The following is a 14,442-nucleotide window of genomic DNA, read 5'->3' on the forward strand; positions in this document are numbered from 1 at the left end:
TTATGTCATGAGTAAATAAGTTTTTACAAAATGGCCCCTTAACCTTTAAAGTGGCCTGATAGGGGTCCTAATGATGGCTTTAAAGACTCTCTGATTTGAATTTTGTATAGTTAAAACCCAATGGTTCACACACAAATAGATCAACAAATTAAAAATTTAATATAATTTGTAAATTATTCTATTTATATATTATATTTTTTGATGCTAGAATAACATCAGTCTTCCTCTTTACAACATTAAACATTTTTTGAAGTTCAAGCAAACATCAACATCACATTAATTTTATCTTTCAATTGCATCTTTTTTTTTTTTAAATTAACGGTTCATTTTTGTTGTGGTTACATTTATCTTAATGCTTGTATCTGTGCATCAAAACTTAAGCTAATCAGTGCAGCAGTGCATTCCTTAGACACTAAATTAAGAGAGCACAACAAGAGGCCTCCCACACTCACATTGTCAGCAATTTCAGGCCTCTTGTTAGTAGCTAGACAAAGTTTATTGGCTAAACCTCTTGGTCTATATACAATATAAATACTTAAAATTTCAATAGCACTTTTAACAGGGTTTGCTAAAAACCTTAAGTCCTTGAATTTGAGAAATATTGAAAAAAAAACTCTAACTTTGAACAAAAATCACTAAAAAACCTGAAACATTAAACAAAATTACTAAAAAACATTGAGTAATCTGGAATTTAAAACAACTTATATATGTTAAGTAGAAAAATTTTGATGTGACACAAAAGTTCTATTGTATAGATAAAGTTGTAATTACCTTGGATGATGTTGAACCAATATCAAACTGAAAATATATTGTATTTGATGTCTTTTTTAACCATATTTCTAGCCAAAAATTTATACTTTAAAAATATATAAATAAAATTTAACTTATTTTTCATAAACTAATAAAACTTAAATATTTAATTGCTTTTATTTGACAATATATAGCAATTATATCAATACAATAGTTTATATCGATTAGATATTGTAAAATTAAGTCGATTAAGTATTTTAGTTTATTATGCATAAATTTAATTCTTACTATGTATATTTATATCTTGCTTAAAACAAAGCATCTTTTTAGATTAAACATATTAGGCTTAAAACATTGACTTTTAGCCTATATTTATGGTTGAAGAAGACATCGATTATAATATATTTTCAGTTTGATATTGGTGCAACACCATTCTAGGTAATTACCAAAAATTTTTTGTCATGATCATAAAATTTTATTATTATAAATCAATTTTAAAGAAGCTTCAAGATAGCTCTTCAATGTTGTTCTATTATTTAACACAGTTTTTTACCTTTAACCTAATTTTAAACTGAAGATAGACCATAAAAAAATTAATTTTAATATATTAAATTTTGGATTTTATTTTTTAAACCTGGATAAAAATTGCCAATGACATCTGGCAACCTTGTTTTAAGGTAAGAGTTGTATTTAGATATTAGTTTTTGTTCGTTAATAAAGTTTATAGCTTGGAAATTTTAAATTAAAAAATTCTTAGCTGCTTTTGGTTGTGTTGATGACAATTTCTTCTTGAAAAAAAAGTACTTAGCTTCTAACTTCTAATTTATGTCAGGGATGTTGCACACTCATGATTATACAGAATAGTTTGATAATTTAGGAAAACTGAGACTAGTTGAAAGTTTTTTTTAAAAACTGAGTCTAATTAGGCTAATCTGTTTTTTTTCATCTATATTGAATATTTTTGCAAACTACTCTTTGACCATTTTTTTTTACCTAAAATCTTCTTATCCTACAAATAATGTATTATATAAGTCATTTTATTGTTATTTTGGTATTCATTTTAAATTAAAGCTTAATAAACAACTTAATTTTTTATTTTGCTCATACACTTTTTTTCAGCTTTCTTACTAACTTAGGCCAACTCAGACTAGTTTTAAGTCACTGAGGCTGGCTTTATTTACAAAGCAAGCAAAGTCAGTTATTTTATTATTTTATCTTTAAAATGTTATCTTCAATAGTATAGATACGAGTTTTATAAATATATGTGCAGTAGCTTTACAAAAATTAAAAAAGTCAGCACAATTTGGAAACTGCTAAACTAATGCCAAGAGCTCAAATATAACAATTTTAAACTTTTAAAAGATTTTAACACTAGTAAAATTTAAAAAAAATAAGACGGTAAAAACAATTTATCTATCAGAACCAGTTTAGCATGTTTTTTCTTTTTGAGCTTTTTGTTTTTAGAAACAGCAAACAGAATAATATTGCATTTATATGGGTTGCAACACCCTTAACACTAATCATGATCATTTTATTTTTTTTTAAACTTAGTCCTACTCAAGCTAGTTTGACTTTTTAGAAAATATCAAGATAAATTAGTCTAGTTTTAGAATTAAAAAACTCAGACTATTTTTTTACATTTTAAATTAGTTTAATTTGATTAAGTTATTTACCTCTTTGATTTCTTATAGCTTACTTAGATACACGTTTTGTATTAAGCTTTATAATTTAAATACTATTAATTTTTAAATGTATATAGTCTTATTTAAAAAGTTTTCTAAATTTTTTGGTCGCAACAATATTGCACCTGACATACTATTTATTTTTTGTTTAACTTACAGTATTGAGTTTTATTATAAGACAAATTTTCTTCTTTGTGACTATGCCTACTAAAGTATAACAAATGTTTAACACAGTCTTTATTTGTATATTTACAGTCCTTAAGTTAGAAATTTAAAAACAAAGTGGTTGCCAAAAATTCTTGAATCCTGGAAAAGCCTGGAGTTTGACAATTTAGGCGAAAACAACTAAAAAAACCTGGAATTTACGAAATTTTGAAAAAAAAATTGGAAATTTGAACATAAGTCACTAAAAAACCTGGAAAACATGGAATTTTAAACAATTTTTTTTTATATCTGTAATAATAGATTTTTTTATTAAAAAAGATAGTTTTATTACTTAATCAAAAAGTTTGAAAACAGTATTTCAACAAAGCTTTGTCAAAAAATGTTTATTGACAATTAAAAAGTTTTTAGTATTGAAGATTACAAGTAAAAATGATGATCAACTAAATATTATTTTATATAGCCTTGAATTTTTATTAACTAAGCTGTGATAGCTTTAAAAAAACATTAGTATTATTAGTGATTTACAAACTATAGTCAAGGTTGCCACTTTACCTGTAAACCTGGAAAAACCTCGAATTAGACAATTTAGGCAAAAAATAACCTTGAAAAACCTGGAATTTTGAACAAAAATCACTAAAAAACCTGGAATTTTAAACAGTTTTTACATGCTTTGACACAAAAAAATCTACCATATAGATAAAAAAAATTTGTCATTATCAACAATTTTTTTCTTAAAAAAACATATTTAAAGTAGCTTTACAGTATCTTTTCAATGTTTTTATGCTACTTAACACAGTTTTTTACCTTAAACTTAATTTTTAACTAGAAATAGACCCAAGGGAGTACTTTCAAAAACCTGGGAGAAATTTCTCAAAAACCAATGGCAACCCTGTATAGTCTTCTAAGTAACTAAAGTGATTCAAAGGGAGCATTATTATGCAACAGTTGTTCACCACAAAACAGCAAAATTGCCATACTTGAAATTTCTCAAATCTAACAATTTTAGCAGTAGTATTTTTTTAAGTTCTCAAAGTGAAAAACTAGTAATAATCATATAACAAAAAATGTTACATGAGTTAAAAACTTTTCTGAAATGTTTTCTCTACGATTCTGGCCAAGATTACTTTAAATAATTGTGCAAGTGCAAAGAGGTTGATGGTTGTGTGGTAAAGTTCATTGTGTGTTGTCTATAAATTTTATATATAATTTTTAAGTAGTAAGAATATAAAGAAAATCAAAATATTTGTTCAGAATTTTTAACAAACTAAAATAAAAACTCTTATTTTATTTATATTTTTACCTACGACTGGTTTCGTCCTACTAATTGTAGGTTGTTTGGATACTGTTGTTGATGGTTGTGTGGTAAAGTTGATTATTTGTTATTGATGGCGCAAAGCATCTCAACTTTTTTGATGATTGCCATAAGTACTGGTTAAAATTGTTAAAGAAACAAAAAATACCTTGATTATACCCAAATTAAATGCAGCAAAGTCAATTTGCTTACGCTTATCTAACCATCAAACAATTTATCATTCTAAATAGATGATTTGCTATATTTTCACTTCTTCATTTCTAACCCTTTTTCTAACAGTAGATTTCTTACATTTTAAGTTATAACAGATTTTTTAATTTCATTAATTTATAGTTTTGTACCATTCTAAATTAAATTTTTGAACTCACAAGTCTCTTAGAAATGTAGTAATGGTTAAATTATTTAAATGAAGACTTTGTATTATACCTTTGATTTTGCAATTATTTTTGATAGCAGATAAAAACAAAGAACAGTACTTATTACAATTTTGTCACCCTGTTAAATACCATTATGCCTTTAATTCATTTTATTGAAATTTTAACTGTTAGATTTAAAATTAAACCTACAATTACACTATTTTTGCTATATGGTATTTTATTTTTTTACTACTTTTACTGAAAACAATGCAATTATCATAATTTGTCATAACGATTTTGCAATAACCAAGTAAAGTACGGTTGCCAAAAAACCTGGCATTTAAAGCAGTTTTTACACAAAAAATAATTAAGTTTTGACTTGGAACAAAATATGTATCATATAAATTTTTTTTTTTTTGTTCAAAAAAAGAAGTTTAAAAAAATATAATTCAAGAAAATTATAGTTAATAAAATACCTACATAACTTTAAAATTGTCAAAAACAACTATGCTATGTATTAAAATAAAATGGTAGAAAAATAACATTTAATTAATAATGATTTTCAAAACCACCATTGGATAAATAATTTTTTGACAGTACAATGATTTTGTAGATTGAATTACCTCAGGAAGTAGTTTTTTGTTAGAAGTTAGAGCATTTTCTTTTAATACTTGAAATGTTTAATTCAGATAGACAGGGTTGCCACAAAAATTGGAATCCTGGAAAAACCTGAAGTTTGGAAAAATTTTTTAAAACTGGAAAAACCTTGAATTTTAAACCATTTTTACATGTTAAGTAGTAAAATTTTGATTTGACGCAAAAAAATTCTATCATATAGATAAAAAAGAATTTTCATCATCAATATTTTTTTAAACACATTTAAAGTAGCTTTACAGTATTTTTTCAATGTTGTTATACTTTCTTAAAAGTTTTTAAACTTAAACTTTATTTTATATGAATCAAAAAAAATTTTCTTTCAAAATTTTGGAAGAAATTCAGAAAACCTGGATAACCTTTAAAAACATTTTTTAAGAACATAGTTATTTTAAATATTAGGTTTAACTTTTTTTTTAGTTTTCTTAAACAGTATACAACATTAGAAAAAATAGATAAAACCTTTTAAAAGTATTAAAGTGTTGATTTAAATAAAAAGATAAATTTAGACAAGTAAAATTTCAATGTATAAACTATACAAACATGAATTTATAAAAAGTATATTTAGTTTAATCCTTAGTATATTCTTACTTACAGTTTAATAAAACTATTATAATTTATGGTAGTAAAAAGTCTAATTTCTGTGACCTCAAATGGTCTGCGGTCATTTAAACAAACTTTGAAAACATTTAGAGGTACAAGAAATGTAGAAGGTATGTTTTAAAAATAGTTTGATGTTTTTTGTTTTAGTTTAAATTCAGCTAAACTTTAAACTTAAATTTTAGTACATCATTTGAAGCTTCTAAAAAGTATTCAAATACTATAATTTTTACTTCTTTAAATTACTTTAAAGTTTTTACTTTTTCTAATAATAGTAACAAGTTTTACGTAGATTTTTGACAATTATTAAAATTCATTACAGTTACATATAAAAAATGTATATATGGTAAATAATTTTCAGAATTTTTATTTTCTACTTTGTATGAAGGTTTATTACTTGAACTATTTCAATTAAAGTATTTTTATTACAATCTTAAATTTTACAATAACATATACAGTTTTATTTCTTACAAAATCAACAAAAGTACTGCTATCTGTTTTGTTCATACTACTATTTAAAAGTATAAATTTCCTACAGCCACTAAGAATGGGCTTCAATTACCCAAACAAACAAGTTTTGCTAAATTTGTTAATCAACAGTCATTGGAAAACATTAATCTGTTAAAACCAGTCTTTCATTCTTTTAGGAACTCTGTACCTCGTAAGTTTCTAATTTATATACAATTAATGTCTAACAAATAGATTTTTTTGGTTAAAATTAGTTATCACCTAACAAAATTTATTTTCCTTTCGTTCAATTTTTAGTATTTACAGGGTTGCCACTTTACCTGGAAACCTGGAAAAACCTGGAGTTTGACAATTTAAGCAAAAAAAACTGGAAAAGCCTGGAATTTGAGAAAATTTGAAAAAAAACCTGGAATTTTAACAATTTTCACATTTCAGTAGTAAAATTTCGATTTGACTCAAAAAATTTATCATATATACAAAAACAAAATTTATTATCATCAAATTTTTTTTTATATTAAAAAATAAATTTAAAGTAGCTTCAAAGTATCTTTTTAATGTTTTATATTATTTAACACAGTTTCTTACCTTAAACTTAACTTCAAACTATAAATAGACCCAAAAATGTGTACTTTCAAAAACCTGGAACAAATTTGGAAAACCTGGAAAAAAGTTGGAAAAAACGAGTGGCAACTCTGTATTTAAAAATATTCTAATATATCAAACTATTTTAGATTTTATAACAGTTAGTTGTTTAGTTTTTGTTTAAAAAAAACTTTCTCTAGAGGTAAATCTTATTTACTTTACTATACATGTTTTGAAAGTTTTATATATATAATACAATCCACAGTTTTTTATACGAAGTGTTTTTACCAAAGTTATTAGTTTTGTTTAAAAAACAATAGTTACTAAAATTTAGTTGAAAAACAGCATTGTTATTTATTATGATTAAAAAGATTGTTAACTACCTAAACTTCAAACAAAATATAAGTATTTAATTGGCCATCTGAAATATTTTAAAATATATACCATTATTGTTTAGAAATTGAAAAAAATATATTAAATTTCAGATTTTGGTACTAAAGTTAAGTAATTTTTTGAGCATGTTTTTATATATATCCACAAAATTTAAGTTAAAATGTATGTCTCTCCGCAAACATCTATTTTCTACCTTAATATAGAATGTTTAAGTATTTTTGATTCATGTGTTTATAAATTTATTACTTGCTGTATAGTATACATACTAATATTAGAATTGGATTGAAAGATACTTAAAAATTTTCTTTCAATAACATTTGCATCCTTTTCTCAACACTTTATGAACAATTTTACACTACCAGTTTTTTTATATACATTCAGGGTTGCAACACACTCAGAAAACTCAGGATATTTAAAAGTTTTTGAAAATCTCAGGATGACTCAGGAGAGCTCAAAATAACTCAGGTTGTTTTTTTTTTCTGGCTGACTCAGGATAATTTTGTCTTTTGATATTTTTTTATAAATCTCAGGACAGTTTTTAATTGAGACTTATTTGCAATATTTTGTTATTTTATAACCAATATTGTTGGATAGTTACATTTAAATTTATATACTATTTGCAACTTGATATATAGAGATTACTCAGTTTTATATTTTATTTCACAAATATTTTCAAAACTTTTTGAGTTTTATTCTTAAGTGGTAAATGTTAAATGAATTAAGAAAAACTTGAGTAATGAAACAGTTTAAAAAATCAGTTTAAATTGTTGGTATATTATCAAAATCCACCCACATTCAAAATCCATCCAAATTTTATTTATTAATTTGTTTTTATAGTTTTTGCTTTTTTTTTTTATTCTTGATTTATTTTTCACTATCACTGTTACCATAACCCTTACCCTCGATTACTAAGCGGTTCTAGAATTTGACTGGTTGGTTTTTGAACGTGTCCTAAATTATCGCGTATTGATAAATTCAAATAAATACAAACTTTAGAGTTTAGCAAGTAAAACTAAAGTAAAGATATGTTAATTAATAAATTACTAATAATTTTTCTTATCCATTTAATGCTAAGCTTTAGAGTTTAGCAAGTAAAACTTAGGTAAATATATGTTAAATATTAACAATTTAGTGATTAACATATCTTTATTTAAGTTTTACTTGCTAAATAAACTCTAAAGTTTGTATTTATTCAAATTTATTCATACATGATGGTTTAAAATTATTTTTTATACTGTTTTACTAACCAAAATGTTTTGAAATTCATTTAACATTTACCACTTGCGAATGAAACTCAAATAGTTTTTAAAGATGTTTTTGAAATCAAACATAAAATAAAAATTTAAATTGAAAAACTTATTTAAAGTAACTTTACTGTATCTTTTCAATTTTTTTATACTACTTAACACAGTTTATAAAATTAAACTTAGCTTTAAACTAAAAATAGACCCAAAACGTGTACTTTGAAAAACCTGGAAGAAATTTCTTAAAAACATTAGGCAACCATGTATAAAGTATACATTAAAATCTATTTTTTAGTATATTTTTTAAACAAGCTACAAAGTTTAACCAAATAAATAAAATTTATAAAACTGGCTAACACTGGCCAACTTAAGCTAATTTTAATAATTTAAGCTTAATTAAATAACTCAGGCTAGTTTGTTATTTTTCTATAACTTGATCTAGTATGTTAAACCTAAATGAGGTTGAGCTACCTTAGTTTTAAGTACTGTGTTTCAATTAACTTATGTTTTATCAATTTGTTCTTGTAAATTTTCTGTAACTTGATATAAAATATAATTTTTATGTGTACTAAACGTTAGATTTATAATGGTATAAACAGGTTTAATTTAAAAAGCTAGAAATAAATTTCATTTAAAAAGTTCAATTTAGATTAAAGTGATAAAAGCATACGCTTATTCTGTCGTACTGTGTAATATTTTTTAAATATTTCTAGGCATATAAAAGCTTAAGGTAGAGTTAGTTTAACTAGAGACGTTTTTTTCAAAATAACTCTGGCTGACCCAGGTACGTTTTTAGTAACTCAGGTTAGATGTTTTGCCTCAAAAACTACAGTACGTGTTTCATACAGTATATTAATTTAATGATTTTTTAAAAAGTATTTTTTCTCAAAACTATTAATATTACGAGTTTTGCCTCAAAAACTACGAAACGTGTTTCATACAGTATATTAATTTAATGATTTTTTAAAAAGTATTTTTTCTCATAAACTATTACTTTTACGAGTCTTTTTTAAAGTAGTTAAGACGATAGAAAATAATCATTAAGGCTTTATATATAATAAATCAGAATAACTTATTCCCAGAAGGTCTGAAATAACTTAATTTTGAAATAAATGTATATCTGTGTTTTCTTTTTGAATTTTCTAAAAATTGTTTGTTTTGCATTATAAACTTCAAAATATTCTTTAAATTAAAGAGTATAAAAGTTAAGAGCTAATTTTAATTTTATAGTTGAAATATAAAAAAGCAAGAGCATTTGCTTAATTAGATAGATTTTTTGTTACGTTTTTCATCATAATTTTTTTTTAAGATTAGGATTGTTTAAATGTGAAAAAAAAATTAGTCTAAAATTAAGTACAATTTAAAAAACTGTTTCTAAATTATTTCAATGTTTTTTCAATGATAACTTAACTTTAAATTAAACTTTAAAAATTTCTTTAAATAGTATTTTAAACCCATTATTATTAATATTTTTCGAATGAAATATTGTTTCTAATGTTTTTAAACAATGAAAGTATCAGACAGCGAACCAGAGTCTAGAATACCATTTATTAGCAAAATACTATATTTATTTTTACATTTCTTTTATTTTCAGAGTTCATCCAATTTTGTTTAATACATATTCATATTCTAATACATATTCAATGAAATTTATAAAAAAAATTATAGTCTATTCAATTAGTTGAAAACATTTATTTATATGTTTATAAATAATTACAAAACCAACTTGTTTAGAATTGTTACGTTTGTATAAAACAATAAAAAGTTGATTTGCTAAGCTCAAAAATCCTTAAAAAGTATTAATTCAATAAAGTTTGCCGTTTTAAATTTAGTTCTGTAATCAATTTCTAAAATCTGTTCAGCTTTATAAAAGGGTTGCCACAAAACCTGGAAACCTGGAAGACAATTTAGGTTAAAAAACTGGAATAACTAGGAATTTGAGAAATTTTGAAAAAAAACTTAGAATTTTAAACAATTCTTGCATGATAAGTAGTAAAATTTCGATTTGACACAAAAAATCTATCATATATATAAAAGTTATTTTTCATCATCAAAACTTTGTTGATTAGAAATATTTTAATAAAAAACATTTAAAGTAGCTTTATAGTATCTTTTCAATGTTGATATACTATTTAACACAATTTTTAGAAAGTCTGCCAAAAACCAGTGGCAACCCAGTTATAATATTTGGTCATTATAAGTTAACTGCTTTTTTAAACTGGTTTTATATAACGTAGGAAATGCTTTAAGGATTATGCAAAATATGCGGTCTTCAAACGGAATTTCCAGGTCAAATTTCTTTTTTAATGACTATATGGCAAGAAGAGCTAGATTTGGCACTTACTTGTTTTCGTTTGGAGGCTTGGTGATGCTCCAAGACGAGCTTTATGAAGAAAGAAACACTCATAATGCGAACGTTGACTCACTCACTAGTTTCTGCCATTCTTTAAAGGTGACTTTTTCTATTTTCAATTAGTTTTTTACGTCTTACTTGTAACAGAGATTCAGTAGTATCTTTTTGTTAGGATCAATTTGATAATAGCTTTTCTGATGAATTTGCTGATAATGGTCAACAGATAAGCAGTTTTCATCAATTTTCTATTGGAAACTTGTTGTCTAAAAAAGAAAATTCTTCAATTTACGATTTTGTACCAAAAGAAGAAAGTCTAGTAAGTTTTGAAAAACTAACTCGATATTTTTGAAAGACTAAAAACATACTATTTTTGACTGCAGTTTAGTTTATTTTATGTTTAACTAATTTTTTATAAAGGTACACGAAACTTTAGAAGAATCTTTTGATTTTGACTCTAAAAGTTTTGAGATACTACCTGCTGAAAGTTCACAAGAGAACAACGTTGTCAGTGAGGAACCTGAATATGTGGTTGAAGTAGTGGAACATTATATTAATCTTCCCACACTTCCTTTATCCAATAAAGCTTGCATAGATGCGCAACTCATGTGTCAAAGCTGCACAGATGAACCAAGTGTACTGAAAATGTATGTTGATTTAGTTTTAATTAACTTTTAAGCGAAATTCTTTAAAAATCATCACAAGTTTACATAAGCAGTTTTATTTGTACTATTGAAAAAGTTATGTTTTATAAAGTTATACTATTAAAGCAATTTTAAAACCAAGCTCACTTAATTTTACTTACATAAATAATTGAAACTAGTCTTTTTTGATAAAAAATAGTCGCAGCTTTAATATATCATTGATAGTTAAGCAATTTATGTGTATACATTTATTATATAGTAATACATGTTTTTTATTAGCAAAACATTGAACCAAATGCTTACCTATCACACATTGTTAAGTTTATTTTAAGTTTTTATAGCTATCTTGGTGGAGTTTTCAGTTTTTCTTCCAGATTTTATTTACTTAGAATGTGATATTTTAGAATATTTCAAAGAACTTTGAAAAAATTTATGAAAATGTTAAAGTACAGGTGTAAAAGTTTAGTATTATTTAAACTATTAGCATAACCTGTTTGTATATTGTATTTAATAAATGTAGTGTGTTTGTATATTCGTAACTATTTATTTACTAACAAACTTTTATTGTACAATTATTTTACACGAAAACCAAAAATTTAACATTAATTTTCGTTATATTTTCTTAGCTTAAGACAAAGAGTCAATAGTCACCCGAACATCAAAATGATAGACAGCTTTTACTTCAGTCAAAATGACCAAAAGAAAAACAATCTTATAGCTACTATGAGGAAGAAATCTAAATTTGTTTTCAATTTTGGTCAAATGGATGACAGATCTAACTTGAATCTTATATATCAAAAGTATTTTTTCAATTTAATGAAAATTTAATACTTAATAATTTGGCGTTATTATAAGCTCTCCTCTATAAATATAACTTTCATTTAGTTATATTTTAGATATAAATATATATATAAAGTTTTAAGGAGCTTTTGTCGAAAAATATATGTTTATGTTATATAAATTTTACTCAAATTTTTAATAGTTTTCTTGAAATTATAAACCAAGTTTAGACCTTAAAAGCATTAACATAGTTAAACATAATTTATATTTAAGTACAAAGCATACTCATCACTAGATATTACTTGTATATAAAAGTTATTTTTTTGCTGTAAATATTTTTAGTTTATGATAGATAAATTATTTTGATTAATTTCCAATGAAGAAAACAATTTTATTTTTAATTAGATGATAGTAGTACTTAAGATATGTTTGATTCGTTTAATTCTGATTATAATGTATTTTTAGATAAAACATTTTGACTAATGCAATTAATACCAGTTACATTACTGTACGTTAATAAGCAGCCTTTGTAGGTAATCAAAAACCCTAATACTAAATTATAGACCCTAAAATATAGGAATGAACAAACTCTTGATGACTTTTTGAACAAGTATAAGTTGGACATTGACACAATAATTATTATCACTGCTCAAATGTTGGAAGCTGTTTCATTTCTGCAATCAAATTTTACAGTGCATAGAAGTATATCACCTCATTCTGTGTACATCGATGCTTCAAAAGGTTTTAAACAATTGTGTTTTTTATTATACAATAACTGTAGAAAACTTTTAGTAAAATGTTGAAGTTTTGTAATTTAGCTTAAGTAATTTTATTTTTGTTCAGAAACTCCTCGCATACTCTTAGGCGATTTCTTACAAGCGTTTAAAGTTAACTGTTCAAACGAAATGAAAGTTCCGTTCAGTTCAATGCAGATAGACACAAGAAACAACTTTCATTTATGGCAAGCCCCTGAGGTTACTGTTAATTTTTTATGTTAATTCTAGTTTAGAAAATGTATACAGTTTTAAAGTATGTTTATATCAATTAATTTATTTTGGTTAAATATTTTTAGTTCCAAAAACTAAAATCGTAACTTTTTTAGGTGTTCTCTGCCAAAGCTGGAAACAAAAAGTATGTGAATTATCAAAACTCAGATACATGGTCCGTTGGAATGATTGCGCTTCAAATGTTTCAATCAAACATAAAAAGTAGTAACTTATTTAAAAATCATATTTTCATTTAGTCAACTAATTTAACTTGCAGAGGAATGGAGAGATCTTGATGCTTCTGAGAAGTTTTTCAAGCGTTTCATAGTGTACCTTCTTGACACGAATCCTGTAAAAGTCAGTTACTTTAAAATAAGTTAATGTTAAAGTTTAAATGTGGACTTGATTCTGAGAAATAAACTAAATTATTTTGTCAAAGTTAGCAAATTTTTGTACTTCAGAGGATGGATGCGAGTTTGGCAGCAGACATTTTGCACCTGTACCTGTTTGCCACCTCATCGCGTACGACCAATCAAACCGACGACATCGACTCGATCAACAAGTGGCTGACCAATCACGTCGCAGATTTCGTCATGCGCAGAAACAGGGCTGACAGCGATCAGGTCTTCAGCGAGATGTGCAGCAACTTTTTCCAGCGACTCGACTACAAACGTCTTGTGCACGCGTACGACTTGTTTGAAGATTTTTGTGTTGATTTGTAATAGTTAAAATGTTTGGGAGATGTAAAGTTTTTAAATGATAGTTTAGTTTATAATAAAACTGACAACAATGAGTATTCATTGTTTATTTTTTGGTGTTGGGAATTCAATACTTTTTTGAAAGCATTTAAAGACAAAAATTTCTAAATTTTGTACTTTGAAAGAGAAAAATAATTTATTTAAATTTTTATATTTCATAGTTTATTGTCTGGATCAGGTTCTCTCCACTAACTTTTGGTTTCTGATAAAAACTTTCTTTAGATGTGAAGTTTAAGACTTGGAAGTTCTTTTAAAGCAATAAAAGCTCTAAACTGCTATTATAATTTTGAGTTGTTTATTTTTTATTTTTAGATAGATTTTGACTAAAAATAAGCTGAGTAAGATTTATTTTTAAAGTTTACCATTGTTTTTGTAAACATTGTTGCTAAGCTTCACTCTTTTTAAGTCTTTTGCATAAACTGCTTTACAGTCGTCTTTTCAACAGCTTATGTAATCTAATATAAAATTTATTGTTCCAGAGCAATGTAACTAAATTGTTTTTATGGACTTAAAGTTTTAAACTACATGTTTTCAAGTGTATATGTTTAAAACAAATACCGTACTACTTATAAGTTTAAAGCTAATATATGTCTAATTAAGTTAGTGTTTTTAGACTTTTATTGAAAATTTATGACCTATCTATCAGTAATAATCTCAATTTTTTTTTTTAAATAGATAAGTTAAACGCTGAGTATTTAGCTTATAGATATCTTACACT

The 14,442-nt window shown here is 24.7% G+C and overlaps 1 protein-coding gene across 1 annotated transcript; it reads left to right on the forward strand.

Moving 5' to 3' along the window:
• The first annotated feature begins 5,514 nt into the window (after positions 1-5,514).
• On the forward strand, positions 5,515-14,000 carry LOC145831969 (uncharacterized). Its single transcript, XM_082939331.1, has 11 exons — positions 5,515-5,632; positions 6,058-6,180; positions 10,444-10,658; positions 10,732-10,875; positions 10,977-11,203; positions 11,827-12,000; positions 12,558-12,721; positions 12,824-12,954; positions 13,083-13,188; positions 13,244-13,323; positions 13,428-14,000. Exons 1-11 carry the CDS (start codon positions 5,539-5,541, stop codon positions 13,686-13,688), a joined length of 1,719 nt encoding a protein of 572 aa, XP_082795457.1. The 5' UTR covers positions 5,515-5,538; the 3' UTR covers positions 13,689-14,000.
• The last annotated feature ends 442 nt before the right edge of the window (positions 14,001-14,442 follow it).

The sequence above is a fragment of the Thalia democratica genome, chromosome 1 (genome assembly GCF_965202585.1).
Source record: "Thalia democratica chromosome 1, ktThaDemo2.hap1.1, whole genome shotgun sequence".
In the NCBI taxonomy this organism is placed as follows: domain Eukaryota; kingdom Metazoa; phylum Chordata; class Thaliacea; order Salpida; family Salpidae; genus Thalia; species Thalia democratica.